The 14964-nt window shown below is 44.6% G+C and overlaps 1 protein-coding gene across 1 annotated transcript in view; it reads right to left on the reverse strand.

Moving 5' to 3' along the window:
* The window catches only part of CHRNA4 (cholinergic receptor nicotinic alpha 4 subunit), a 55139-nt gene that overhangs the window by 1479 nt on the left and 38696 nt on the right, over positions 1 to 14964 (reverse strand). Inside the window, exon 4 of the mRNA XM_077460354.1 lies at positions 2262 to 3639. Coding sequence (XP_077316480.1) covers positions 2262 to 3639 — 1378 coding nt within the window. The remainder of the gene's footprint in view (positions 1 to 2261; positions 3640 to 14964) is intronic.

The raw sequence follows: 14964 nt of genomic DNA on the forward strand, positions 1-14964 counted from the left end.
GTTATGCTTTAAAGTGCACGCACACACCCAAATTGCATTATGGTGTGCACCCCAAAGCTTAAACACGTGTGTGTGTGTGTGTGTGTGTGTGTGTGTGTGTGTGTGTGTGTATATATATACACACACACACACACACACACACACACACACTTCTAAATAAATGTAAACAACCATTTTAAAATGTATTAAGACATGGATGGTGTTAGTAGAGCAGTGATTGGTGTTGGTAGAGCAGTGGATGGTGTCAGCAAGGCAGAGTTTGGTGTCAGCAGGGCAGAGTTTGGTGTCAGCAGGGCAGAGTTTGGTGCCAGCAGGGCAGAGTTTGGTGCCAGCAGGGCAGAGTTTGGTGTCAGTAGGACAGTGGATGGTGTCAGCAGGGCAGAGTTTGGTGTCAGCAGGGCAGAGTTTGGTGTCAGCAGGGCAGTGGATGGTGTCAGCAGGGCAGAGTTTGGTGTCAGCAGGACAGTGGATGGTGTCAGTCAGTAGAGCAGTGGATGTGTCAGTTGAGTAGTGAATGGTGTTAGTAGGGCAAAGTTTGGAGTTAGTAAGACAGTGGATGATGTCAGTCAGTAGAGCAGTGGACGGTGTCAGTAAGGCAGTGGATGGTGTCAGTAAGGCAGTGGATGGTGTCAGTAAGGCAGTGGATGGTGTCAGTAGGGCAGTAGATGGTGTCAGTAGGGCAGTGGATGGTGTCAGTAAGGCAGTGGATGGTGTCAGTCAGGCAGTGGATGGTGTCAGTAAGGCAGTGGATAGTGTCAGTAAGGCAGTGGATGGTGTCAGTAAGGCAGTGGATGGTGTCAGTAGGGCAGTGGATGGTGTCAGTAGGGCAGTGGAGGGTGTCAGTAAGGCAGTGGATGGTGTCAGTAAGGCAGTGGACGGTGTCAGTAAGGCAGTGGACGGTGTCAGTAAGGCAGTGGACGGTGTCAGTAGGGCAGTGGATGGTGTCAGTAGGGCAGTGGATGGTGTCAATGGGGCAGTGGATAGTGTCAGTAGCATGGGGAATCTGCGCTGCATGTGATGATTATGTGTTAAAGAGATTCTGTCTTTTTGCTCATTCAGGGCAAAGTCTTTGGAATGCCCACTTTCCCCACCTTTACCATACCCCCTCCTCTCTATTTCTCAGTGGTCAGAGCCCTCACAGAACACTTTTGGTTTAGGTGGACTGTGTGACCTTCTCCCCAGGAAGCAGTGCAGGGTCTGAGTGGCCAATTACCAGACTCAAACACTTTGCAGAGCCAAGGATATCTAAAACCCTCTTGCCTCCAACAGAGTAGCGAGTTAGCCTGATGAAGGCGAGTGTCAAGGGTCCTTTAAGAGACCTGGTTACTTTGCATTTACTTTGTGTGACAAGGTCTCTTTAAGGAAGAAAATCGGGGGGGGGGGGGGGGGCATTGAGATGTTGCTCTTTGTGTGCCAGCTGCCTTATATCAGCGGTGCAGAATGGCAAACTGGAAAAAAAAAAAACAGCGGACAATCAAAGCAGTTTGGAAGCTACAGAAGAAGGCAGATAACGACCACTTGAGATGGAAATAGACTAAATGATTGCAGGCTGGGCGCTCACTCTATCACGCTGTGAGCACTCCGCCGACAACGGACCTCCGTTTAAAGTTATCAGACAGCACAGCTTGCACCTGCCGCATAATTAACAGACGTGAATCGTCAGAGCCAGTGAGCAGAGGCAAGGTCAGGAGTTTCCAGCAAGGAGACACAATGAGGTCCTGTATACACCCTCGCATTGAGTGCATGAAAAGGGCGCACGTGTACGAGCTATAATCCGAAATAATAAAAATGCAACCTTTAATCCAGCTATTAAGAAAACAAGTTCATGTAATTCTTTGCATCTGCAGTAGTCACTGACAAGGCACTATGCTGGCATCTTAACATGTTTCCAGTAGTGGGGGCTGCTGGACAAGGATGGCCATTGAGTAGGAAGGAGAGCCTGATAGAACATCATCACAGGAATCATAGTTATTTTCATGATTCCATGTGACAACTGACTAAAAGAGAAATTTTGTCTTAATTCCTGTTGCATCTACAGGACACAAGAAATGAAATCTCCCCAGCCGGACAAAGATGGCAAAAAATAAACTTTGGTTTTAACACTCTACTACTCAATCCAAGACTAACAAAAGAAGGTTTGGGCTATACATACACATACATTTCATCTAGTTGGGGGTTAAGATCTACTTGTAGTTTTCTTGTTCTGGAAGTCTATAGGGGTCCCTTTGCCCATTAAAAAAACGTGTAGGTTAGGTACTTACAGAGAAGTCGGCATCCTCTGCTCTCAGGTGGTCTGCGATATAATGGACTCCCTCAATGGCCAACTTCAGGGATGGAGACATCAGCAGCACATGCTGCTCTTTGGTACTGACTGTTTTGGTAACTTGACTGGTGCCACTTGGCTTCTCTTGGCTTTTGGGTTTGCATTTACACTGAGAATTTGGAGTCTGCTGTGCTTCTTGCACATGGCAACTCTGAGATTGAGGAGAAGTGCTGGACTGACCATTGGTCTGGGAGGAATCTTCATGAAGGTAGCAGTACTGTATGCTCCTGGAGCGGCAACGAATTGTAGCCTCATTGGTTTCCTTGGGCGTGTACATCTGTTGTACGCTTACAGAGCGCACCTTGGGCATCAGGTTGGTCTGGGGCTCGCCCAGAAAACGAGTTTGGTTTGAAGGACGAGGGCAACTGCTCAGAGTCGATTCCTCACAAAGTAGTGAATATTGCCCAGAGGGGGACTTACAGATCACTTGAGAGTTGGCTGTTTGCTCCAGCTGATGGCAACAGGAAGATGAGGGAGATGCCCTCTGGCTGGTGGGGCTGGCTGAAGATGAACTTGGGAAGGCTGGCTCAATCTCTGTCTCAGACCAAAGTCTAGGTGGAGAAGTAAGTGGTCCAGCATGCAAGGACTCAATCAGTTTCTTGCAGTTGTCCTTCGCAGGCCTCTTCATGAACAAAACCCTGGGCACCACATCCAAAAATATTCTGCGCACCCAAGCTGGCATGGTGTGTGTACGAGGGGAACGATGGTGAACATTCAATACAAATACCGTGATGATGATAGAGAGGGTGACAAAGATCATGGTGAAGAGTAGATATTCCCCAATCAATGGGATGACTAAAGATGTGGATGGAATGATCTCGGTAATGAGGAGGAGAAAGACAGTTAGAGAAAGCAGGACAGATATGCATAGTGTGATCTTCTCTCCACATTCTGAGGGCAAGTAGAAGACCAACACGGTCAAGCAGGAGATAAGAAGGCAGGGAATGATAAGGTTAATGGTATAAAATAAAGGAAGTCTACGGATGATAAAGGAATATGTGATGTCCGAGTAGATTTCAGTACAACACTCATATTTCTTGATGTTGTAGTTGCCAACAGCGTTGACGATGACCCACTCGCCGCTCTCCCAGTAGTCAAGTTGGTCGACATGGTTGTGCATGCTGATCAGATCGATCTTGGCTCTGTCATAAGTCCACGAGCCAAATTTCATGGTGCAGTTCTGCTGGTCGAAGGGGAAAAAGGTGACGTCAATGCTGCAGGAGCTCTTGTAAATGGCTGGGGGTGTCCACTTTATTCGTCCGTCATAGAAGAGGTGAGCTTTGGTCAAGTGGGTCACTGCAAAGTCCCCATCGGCACTTTAAAAATACAAAAAAAAAAAAAATTAAGATTTGTCCTTGACTACATCTTATTGCATAGTCATATTCCTCTGGCACTCTGCAAAGTCTTTAATCAGAACCCTCAAAATACATTTTTTATAATGACCTGGAATAGGCCTTGGCTCAAGCAGGCGGGTAATGGATTCTGTGACTCAGTTTAATATCATTTATTTTTTCTATATATTGTCATTTTGAATTGCAGCTCAATAACAATTTATTTTCTTTGTTCAGGTTTCATCGGCTTTTCCCTCAAAATGTCACATCATACAATGAGGAGAAAAGATTTGCCAAGTTGCTCAAGGTATAATTTATTCCCGTCTTAAAATTAAGTTTTGCTGAAAAATATTCTACAGTGGGAAGGAGTATTTTATGTTGTCACAACCCTTTTTTTAAGTGCATTTTAAAAAGGGGTTTGACAGACCCAACAGGGACAGGGGCTTTTGGAGGGGACTGCAGGCTAGCCTCTTGCTTATGGACTATGGGCCCTGGCATTTGAGGGGGCTCTATTCTTTGGGAGTTGTGTGCCTGGGGGAGCTTTGGAGTAGTTTTACTTCACATTCAAATCCCTGAAACAACCATAGTCTGAGAACTGGAGAACTGGGATACATATTTGTGTTTTGTTGGGGACTTGGGGTATAGAATCAACAGCCCAAACCAGCATTGACTACTACAACCCCCTTCTAACCTGGTCCCCTGGTGGTAACCTGATGTTACCACCAGGGGCCTCCTGCTGTTATGTGTAATCTGTTTATTAAGGTGTTCTGTGTTTACTGTTATAATGTTTACCTGTGTTTGCCTATCCTCTCTTGGTGTGAAGTGTCTTTCTCTCATTGTGTAATTTCCCCATTGTGTGCCTTCTAGGTGTGAATTGAGTCACATATTGTTTCTGTTGGTTTGCTAATCCTTCTGATGTGATTAATTTGGTGTCAACTTTACCTCGTTACTTAACCATTGTGGGATTTTTACCCCAATGTGTAATATTTGTTTTTATATGGTGACTGATCCTATTTTTTCCAGTGTATAAAAAGCTGTATTTCTGTTCAATAAAAGGATTCCTTTGGTTTTTACCTCAACATCTTGTCTGCGTATGATGTTTGGGGTAAAGGATGGGTATTAGCCATCTCTCTGCTGAAATGGTACAGAAGGCAGGAGGCACCCAGGCGGGTATTAAGCCAAACCTCTTTTACCATAAAGCCTTTTCCCTTTGCATGCGTAGATATAGCACCCTGATGTTAGACAGAGTTGCTAGTAAATTTATTTGGCAAGTGAGATTTGCCTTGGCCAACTGATAGAAGGTAAATGGATTTGACCCTAATCCTGGAATTGCTGCACTTCTCTCCTCTGCTGCTAGATGGATGGGTATCTGGTGTTTAGATAAGACAAGGGCATTGCAGGGACAGATTAGGAATGAATGGGGTGTCTCAGCCAATGGGCAGAGATTTTCTTAGGTCCCTTGGCCTGACCTATTTATTTGGGTGAGGTCAGATGATCAGGGTTCTGTGCCACCTGGATGGCTGTCTGGGTGGACATGTGTTGTGTTGCCCTTGGGCTGCTAGGCCAGAGCCTGAGGGATATACTGGGGATATATGGCTGCTAGGCTATCAGAGGGCCTATCCAGAAGCAAGAGAGCAGCATAGGGTTGGTATTGCGGCTTGCAGGCCAACCAGAAGTGATGGTTCTGCCAGCCAGAGAACCTGTTGTGGTTGGAGGTAGAGGGAAAGCTATCGCCACTAAGGGACCATCAACCTTACTACCAGGGACCACTGTGAGTAACTGAAGCAAGTACCAGAGCAGTAATCTCCCCAACCGGGGATGATGAAGAATTGGGAAACTGCAGAAGATATCAAGCCAGGGACCCAGCCAGTGTGTCAGGGCTGGGATCAGCCCTTCCTTCTCAAAGCTGGCCGCTCAGATGTTGGCTAATTGCCAGCTAATTTCTCTCCACAGTGACTCACCTGTTGATGATATACTGCTCGTCGGTCCTGCCTTCTTAAGCTGTCCAGCCCAGATAATCTCTGCCTTTGCCTTGGTCACATCTCTAGAGACACCTTCCTGTGTTCCTGTTAAAGACTTGCTTGGCTGACATTCCTTCTGGCTCCAAATCCTGCTTGCTGTTCTCCTACGCTCATCTCTGGCTTCCTGGCCTTTTGGCTTGTCTGACTATCTGTTCCGATTGCTGAATTCTGACTATGTTGACTACATTTACTCTGTTTACCTTTTTATTATTATTATTAAACAAGTGTAATTTAACTGTACTTCTGTCTCAGTCCGATTCATGGTTTCTGACACAGTGGAGGTGACGCTACCACATTGGTGGTAGCCACCAGTGGTTGGCCACCACTGAATTATACAAATCCTAACCCAGTTCTGGTTGGTAGGTAGACCAATCCCATCCCTAAATCTTTGAAAAGGAGGCCAAGCTTGAGTTTAGTAATCATATTGTCATACATTTGGTTGATAAATATTACAACATAGGGTCCCTGGGCTCACCATTTCATATAGATAACTCACCAAAGATTAAACTCCCTAAGCAGTAAACCTAAACACACTGCCAAGCATGTACCAGGCTGGCTGTAATTTGATCACCAGCTCTGTGTAGACCTCTGAAAAAGGCTCAGAACAATAGAGGGATGCAAATTTTGCAAATGTCCAACAGAAGACTGGTGCCATGGGGTGGAGGGGAAAAAATTTAATTTTTAGCCATCGTTATAAAAATAAAAACTGTCTGCAGACACGGACAAGTCAATTTTAATAGCAGTAAATTGTGAGTGTATATTGTAGGTTATACAACCTATGGCAAAAGTGGAGTTTTTTTTTCCCCATGGTTATAAATACAGAAGAACCCTGCATGTATTGGGGGGAAGAGCAGGTGGAGGTGGCCAAGAAGGCCCAGCAACAAGATGCATCCTGGGAAATACGCATCAAGATCTCATTATAGCGGCTTCTAGACACCAAGCTTGTAATTTCCCAGCCCTCATCCCGAGCAGTGCCGGAGAATTTCAACACTTAGACGTTAAGCCTTGCAAATCCTCCAGTGTTGACTTATTAAATCCGTTTCTGTCTGGAAGGTTTAAAAGGCTCGCTAAGATGCTTACAACCGCCTCCCATTCAAAGGCAGGGAAGTCACCGTACAATGCCGGAATAGGACGACTAGCTCCGAGCCCGTGCACCACAGTCTTGCTGTGTACATTAAAGTGGAACTCTAGTGTTGGACAGAGCATGGGAAGGGTTAGAACCTTGGTCAGGGGTGCTTTCCCTCAATTTTCTGTCTGGCAATAGGAAATTTCTGGTGAAATCCCTCACCAGAATACAGTGGCAAGAAAAAGCATGTGATCCCCTTGGGATTAACTGGTTTTCCGCAGTAATTTGCCATAAAATGTGATTTGATGCTCATCTGAATCACAATAATAGACAAGCACAATGTGCTTAAGCTGATAATCCCAAATCCTAATTTCTCATGAACACTCCCATTAAACATTCACAATGCTGGAGGAAAAAGTAAATTAACCCATAGACTAAAAACCTCAACAAAAGTTATCTGATGATAGCAGTTTGCACACCTGGAGTCCAATTAATGACATGAGTTTGGAGGTGTAGTTTAGCACAACTTTGATAAAAGACACTCAAATATTTTAAGAGTGTTGTTCATAAGAAGCATCAGCTGATGTGAACCATGCTTCGCAAAGAGGAGCTCTCTGAAGACCCTATGATCAAGAGTAGTTGATCTGCATAAAGCTGGAAAGGGATACAAATATCAAGGTGTTTAGGCATCCATCTGTCAGCAGTTGGACACACTGACTATAAATGGAGACAGTTAAGCACTGTGGCTACTCTTCCTAGAAGTGGACGCCCAGTCAAGATGACTTCCAAAGAGCAAAAAAGAATCCTCAATGAGATAAACAAGAACTTATGAGTAACAGCTAAAGACTCAGGCTGGGTTGACACTGATTCGGCTGCGGGTCACAGAGGACTGACATGGACTGATGAAACAAAAGTTGAATTGTTTGGAAAAAATACTCAGCACTATGTATTCCACAAAAAGGGCACAACTGACCAACATCAAAACATCATCCCAACTCTCAAGTATGGTGGAGGAAACATTACGATTTGGGCTCGATTCACTGCCTCAGGGCCTGGACCACTTGCCATTATTGAGGGGAATCTACAGGATAATGTCAAGGTGGCTGTCTGCCAGCCGAAGTTTAGTGGAAGTTGGGTGGTGCAGCAGGTCAATGAAGCTAAGCATCAAAGTAAATCCACCACAGACCGGCTTCAGAAAAAGGAAATGCACCTTTTGGAGTGGTCCAGATGCCGTAGAATGACCTCAAGAGAGTCGTTTACACCAGACATCCTACAAATGTGTCTGAGCTGAAGCAGTTTTGTAAAGAGGAATGGTCGAATGTTCCTCCTGAACATTTGGTAGCTCTGGATCAGACCTGCACAAAGCACTTGCTTGAAGTCATTGCTGCCAAAGGAGGTTCAACCAGCTGTTAACTCGAATGGTTCACTTACTTTTTCCTCTGGTGCCATGAATGTTTAATGTGTGTGTTCAGTAAAGAGAGGAGAAATTAGAATTGTTTGTGTGTTATCAGCCTGAGCACATTGTGTGACTTAAGCCTGGTACACACTATCAGTTTTTTTTTTTTTTACAACCCAGCGAGCTGAATGAAACAAAAAAAAACCAAAAAAAAAAAACAAGGAGCTCGGGAGTAGCTGGCTGTACTAACGATGCGATTTTAGTACAGCTATTGTGTTCTGACAGGGGGACTTCCCCACTTCCCACCCCCACCCCCCCCCCCCCCCGCCAGAACACAATGAGGACCACTCGTAGCCATTTGTTTTTCTGGCATGCCCGATAAACAGAAGCTGGACGTTTCTGTTGAAACAGCCGATACCACCCGATATTCGTGTGTGTGCTCTCAGCTTTAAACGAGGATCAGATCACATTTTATGGCAAATTAATGCAGAAAAACAATTAATGTCAAAGGGTGCACATAATTTTTTTATTTTTTGCCACTGTAGGTGTACACATTTGAAGACCCCCCCACACTCCACCTCCAATCAGTGATATTTTGGATTTCCCATCACTTTCTGTCCAGAGACAGTAATAATATCCTAATGGGAAACATTATATCTAAAATAAAAAATGTTTCATCTGGAGCCATACTTTAACATTTTCGAATAAAATCATGGAAAACGACTTATTGCCTTGGTCAATTTGTAGACAGAAGACATGATGGACACTCCTGATAATGGTCATTACTATCACATCCATTAGATGGACAACAAGTGATTGTATGGCCATTATGCGGCACGTACCATTATAGAGCAATCATTAGGTATTAATAAATAGAATCTTTAACTTGTTAACGTCCTTTGAAAGTCATTTTTCATATTTTTTAATCTGCACCTTTTATCAAAATAACCAAACCCATGTTGATCCTACCATGAAGATCGACGTTCAGGAACTTCCTGTTATAGGGTGACGAGTTTCATACTAATTTGAGGAGTTTTAGCTACTTTAATGGATGGCCATCCCTAAAAAGAACATTTGATACACACAGCAGGCAATGAACTATATAGAACAAAGGGTTCTTATTTGAATTATTACCATTGAATCATATGGTCACTATGGTCAGAACCATGTTGAATGATGATCTTTTGTCCCCAGAGATCCTATTCTCCGATAAACCTTCCAAAATTGGCATCTTTTCACGGTCAGTTACTAGGCATTAATATCATTACAAGGAATTCTACATTATGTGAAAACATCATAATATCTAGCCTCATTGAGGTAAGGCACATATGGTGTCCTTCCCAAGAGACTGGATTACAGCTGAATTGTTAGCTTTACAGAAATAAAAGGATCTTTATTGATCCTGAATTCTCGGGAGAGATCGGAGATCACACACCGATAAATCCTTATAATCCATGTAAGACAGAGAAAGGAGGTTTGCCTTTTCTTTTAGAAGCAAACCCCGCCTGTGATAGAACAAGAGGAATTCCTAAATAACTTTTCTTGTATCTAAAACGGTCAACATCACTCACAATTATTTTATAAATGATTTGTTAAGTCTTCCTTCTTCTTTCTCCAAACAGCTGGAAGGCTCCCAGGGGAAAGACAATGTACACATCCAATATTACCTTTTATGTGTCGGTGGTGCTTTGGTAATGATGTTAAACCATCGACAATGGTCTCGCCATTAGTAGGTCATCAGCAAAGATCTCAGATAGGAAAGGTCCTGTTCGTGTAGGACAGTGATGGGGAACCTTGGCACCCCAGATGTTTTGGAACTACATTTCCCACGATGCTCCACTACACTATAGAGTGCAAGAGCATCATGGGAAATGTAGTTCCAAAACATCTGGGGTGCCAAGGTTCCCCATCACTGGTGTAGGATGAGCTACCTGGACATCCAAAAGCAGAATGTACCAAAAGTCCTCACTTATGACTAGGGACGAGCAAAAAATGAGAGCTTTCACTCTGTTATCATTTAGATGTAATCTTGCCAAAATTGGTTCCTCAACCAGGGTTAAATGGAACTTCAGGGTTCCTCCAGAGGTCTCTAGGGGTTCCTTGAGCAATTAGCAATTTCTGCTTCTCAGATAAGTTCCCACTGACACCACTGATCTTTTAGCTATCTGTAAGGTGGTAATTCTTCCCAATGACCACAAGTGTAAGGACCATTCTTCCCACTGACCATCACACTAATGTGTCATGAGTTGTAGGTATAGTTATTTTTAGCATGGCTTCCCTGAGCCTGGAAAGTTATTTCAAGGGTTCCTCTATGTTGAAAAAAAGTTGAGAAAGGCTGCATTAAAAAATAGGATTTTTAAAACAGCTTACCTTTAAAATCCTTTTCTTTGAAGTACATCAGGGGACACAGAGCCATAGTAGTAGTTACTATGTGGGTTATAGGCCAACTTCAGGTGATGGACACTGGCATGCCCAAACACAAACAGTGCACTCCCTATATAACCCCTCCCACTACTGGGAGTACCTCGGTTTTTCAGCAAAGCAATACACGTGTATACCAAGAAGGGAGGGACCTCTGTGCCCCATGATGCACTTCAAAGAAAATGATTTTTATAGGTAAGTCATTTTAAAAATGCTATTTTCTTATCGTACATCAGGGGACACAGAGCCATAGTAGTTACTATGTGGGATGTCCCATAGCAATGCCAACTGAAGGGAGGGTGACACAACAAAAGTATTGCACTAAGAGTCTAGAGGACTTATACTGCAGCCTGCAGTACACTGCGCCCAAAGGCGATATCCTCATGACCAGGGCTGGTGCAAGGATTTTTGACACCCTAGACCAGTGATGGTGAACCTTGGCACCCCAGATGTTTTGGAACTACATTTCCCATGATTCTCATGCACAATGCTGTGTAGTTGAGCATCATGGGAAATGTAGTTCCAAAACATCTGGGGTGCCAAGGTTTGCCATCACAGCCCTAGACCAAACCTAATTTTGCCTCCCCCATTGGCTCCACCTCTGACTCCACTCACTTTGCCCTGCCCATGAGACAGCAGGTGGCACTATACAGGAAGCATAGACTGCTTCCTATAGCCCTGGCTGCACTGCGCCTCTAATTACACTACCGGCCAGACAGAGCAGCTACCTGAGACTGAGTTAGTTACATGCTGCAGCCTGCAGACGCGGAGGGAAATCAGAGGCCACCCCTTGGCAGCAGTGCACTCTAGGCAGCTGTCTAGTTTGCCTAGTGGTAGCACCGACCCTGCTCATGACCTTTTACATTTACTTGATAGAATCTGGTAAATGAATGGACTGAAGACCAAGTTGCAGCCTTGCAGATCTGAGCCATGGAGGCTTGGTAATGCACTGCCCAAGAAGCACTAACAGCCCTGGTTGAGTGCGCTTTAATCACGTGACTAATCCATTTAGAAATAGTAGTAGAATAGTAGATTTCAACGCTGCCTGTCCTCTTTAAGGACCGTCTGGCAACACAAACAAAAACATCTCTTTTACGAATCAGAGAGGTCACCTTTAAAGAAAGGATTTTCCTTTTTGAAGATTCTTGGATATCAACCACCAAATGAGGCTCTGTCGCACTTTGGGGGGTAAACGCATTGGGAAGTCCAGAGCTTTGACCTTCTTGTTCCAAGTTGACAGGATACTGTTTTGCAGCAGTCTTGAATGAAACTGCGCATAAGGAACAACCTCGAAACAAGCCACCATCTTTCCCAACAATTTCATGCAAAGTCGAATAGAAGGATTCTTCTTTGTTTTGACCAACTGAATCAGTTCCCTTATGGAATTGATCCTTTCCTGGGGCAAAAACACCCTCTTCTGAACTGTATCTATGATCAGCCCCAAGTACTGCAATCTGCTTGATGGTTTATGGTGGATTTCTCTAGGTTGAGAATCCAACCTAGGTATTCCAGGTAGCTGACTACGATGACCAAACTTTGGTTTAAGCGGGCTACTGAAGCGTAAATATTTCTGGTGAGTGGGGAAAATCAATACATGGAAATAAGCATCCTTGATGTCGATTGATGACAGAAGTTCTCCACCTTGTAGAATGGGGACTACTGATCCGATTGACTCCATGCGAAAAGAGCGGATATTCAAAAACCGGTTTAGATCTTTGAGATCTAAAATGGGTCTGACGTCCCCGTTTGGTTTTGGTACCGTGAAAAGGTTTGAATAAAACCCTAATCCTCGCTCTTCCAAGGGGACCACCGATATCCACCGATGAGACAAGAGATGATCCAAAGCTAGAATGAGAGACTTTGTTTTTACTGGATCTCTGGGAACGTTTGATCTGAGAAAATGAGGAGACGGGGATTCTCGGAACTCTAGTTTGTAACCTAGAGATATTGTGGAAGCCACCCATCTGTCTTGACATTGTTCCTGCCAGACCCTTGAAGACTGCAGAAGTCTTCCCCCCCCTCGAGCAAGTGGGGGCGCCCCTTCATAAGGAGGTTTTAGTATTTTGTTTAGTGGGTTTCCTCCCCCAGCGCCTCTTTTGGCCCTGGGACTAACCCCGAGGTTTACCTTTTGAACCTGACGGTGGAGGCCGTCGTGACTGCCTGGAGGCTGAAGCTCCTGTCACAGGAGACACTCATCTAAAAGAAAAATTCTTAAACTTCTTAAACGGTAAAAGGGAACTTTTCCCATTAGAAATTATTTGGATGTATTTATCCAGATCCTCTCCAAATAACAGTTCACCATGAAATGGGAAACTGGCCAAGGGCTTTTTGCATGGCGCTTCGGCTGACCAATTTTTTTTTAATTCTTTATTTCTTTGCAGGAATACAAAACAAAAGTCTGACCAATTTTTATCTGTTGGATCCTTCAGCAGTTGAGCATTGTCTACAGGACAAGTCAGGTTTTTGTTCACAGAGGATATAGCATTGCTGGAATCCTCCATTTCTTATTAAACTCTTCCTCCATAGCATAAAAAGTGTTGAAAACTTTTTTTGGAGGAAAAAACTGTTTATCTGGGTGCTCCCACTCAGAATACATAAGCTATTTTAATCATGAATGGATAGGAAAAGCATGAACAGCTTGGGGAGGCTTTAGTGAACCCAAACCAGAAGTGGGCTCATCAACTGACTCCGCTACTGGCAGCAAAAATGTGGAGTGGACCAATTCAGTGAGAGATTGTATCAACAATCTTTCTTGTGAACCTGATCCTTCCGTATTAGGTTCTTCGGAAGAAGAGTCACCAGCCTCTTCCTGGTCCCCTGAGAGGAATTCATCATCTCTCGCCCCTTGTTTCTCAGCATGAGGGTCCTGAGCAATGGACAGGGACCTGTTACGCTTAGTCCCACTCTGGGATACGATTAAAGCGTATATTTTTTGCTCCAAGCCTAAAATGGTTGAAGAAACAACCTCTTTAGTAATATATACAGGGGGCTGCAGTGTTAAGCGCAGCTGCAACAATTCGTCACTCCTGATGACTCACTCTGACCAGCCATATTACTCTCAGGGGAGGATGCCATCTTTTTTGCAATAGTCCTAGGCTTCCGTGTGACTGTAGAAGTCTTTCTATAGCCCTTTTGTGAGGTTACACAAAGCAGAGGTACTACCAGAAGGAATGCATCCACTGCTTGAGCAATAGTCCAGCCCTGTCGCTGCCATTAATGCTCAGCCTGATGCAGTAGTAAACGTGTCAAAAGGAATGCCTGTGTCGCCAAACCTCTTTCATGCCACCTTTGCTCTAATGTCCCTCTGCAGCTTGCAGCAGCAACAATGGTGCCTTTTTAAAGACTTTTCCCACGCTGGACTTTGGAGGACGCCAACGCCGTGCTAAGCCCCCCCACCCCCGTAACCTATGGCCCCTCTCCTTTCCTTTCAAAAAGACTTTCCCGCACGAGCGTGGGCTTCCGATCCTATGGGATCAGCAGTGAGGGGAAGAAAATGGCGAAGGGGGGGCCTTGGAGCTGCCGAGTAAGGTGGCGCACCGTTCGCATTTTCTTTTTTTTGCGCTTCATCCCCCGTGAAGAGGGGGAGAGAAAACAGCACAGGGGGCCGTCTGGTGGGGAGGAAAACTGCTTGTTCAGGACACAACTGAGGAAGCGTGAGAGTGTATGTGATCAATACAGATACAGCCCCCAGTGGTGACATGTAGGCATGATAACAGTTACTAAATTTAAAGGCGACATTCATAAGAAAATTTCAAAAAAAATTCTTAGAAAACTCCACTTACCTTTCCCGCCACGGGGTTTTCTGTGGTAAAACCAACAGACCCAATCTTCACCCTTCATGGTGGGTTCCGTTAAACCTTCAGGAGCTGGGGATCCTTGAGGAAACCCACAATCCTGGACCTGTAATAATACCATCGCCAGTAAAACTTTATGGCCTTTCTACCAAAAGTACTGGATCCCGGGGTCCAGCTCTCTAAAACAGAAGCATTTACAGGTAAAATCTCGATTCTTCAGATACGAGGCCTGGGTACCATTCAAATCAGCCTAAAAGACACTTTGAATGGATCTGTCTGCATGGCTAGCCCCAGCAAGGATTGCTCCAGTGGAGCTCAGCACAGCACATCTTTACTTGTGACCAACACCTGGCGGAAAAAACGGAGGCACTCCCAGTAGTGGGAGGGGATCTATAGGGAGTGCACTTTTTGTCTTAGGGCGTGCCAGTGTCCATCACCTAAAGGTGGCCTATAACCCACATAGTAACTACTACTATGGCTACTATGTGTCCCTTGATGTATGATAAGAAAGGAACTTTTTTGGTGGTTTATAAGGATGCCATGGCCTTAATATGAGCACCTGAAAGTTATGGAACGTAATCATGGCTGAACTCCAGCGTGAGAAAGTGCCCA

Source organism: Lithobates pipiens, unplaced genomic scaffold (genome assembly GCF_037356315.1).
Source record: "Lithobates pipiens isolate NorthernLeopardFrog02 unplaced genomic scaffold, aLitPip1_a1.2 Scaffold_28, whole genome shotgun sequence".
Taxonomy (NCBI): domain Eukaryota; kingdom Metazoa; phylum Chordata; class Amphibia; order Anura; family Ranidae; genus Lithobates; species Lithobates pipiens.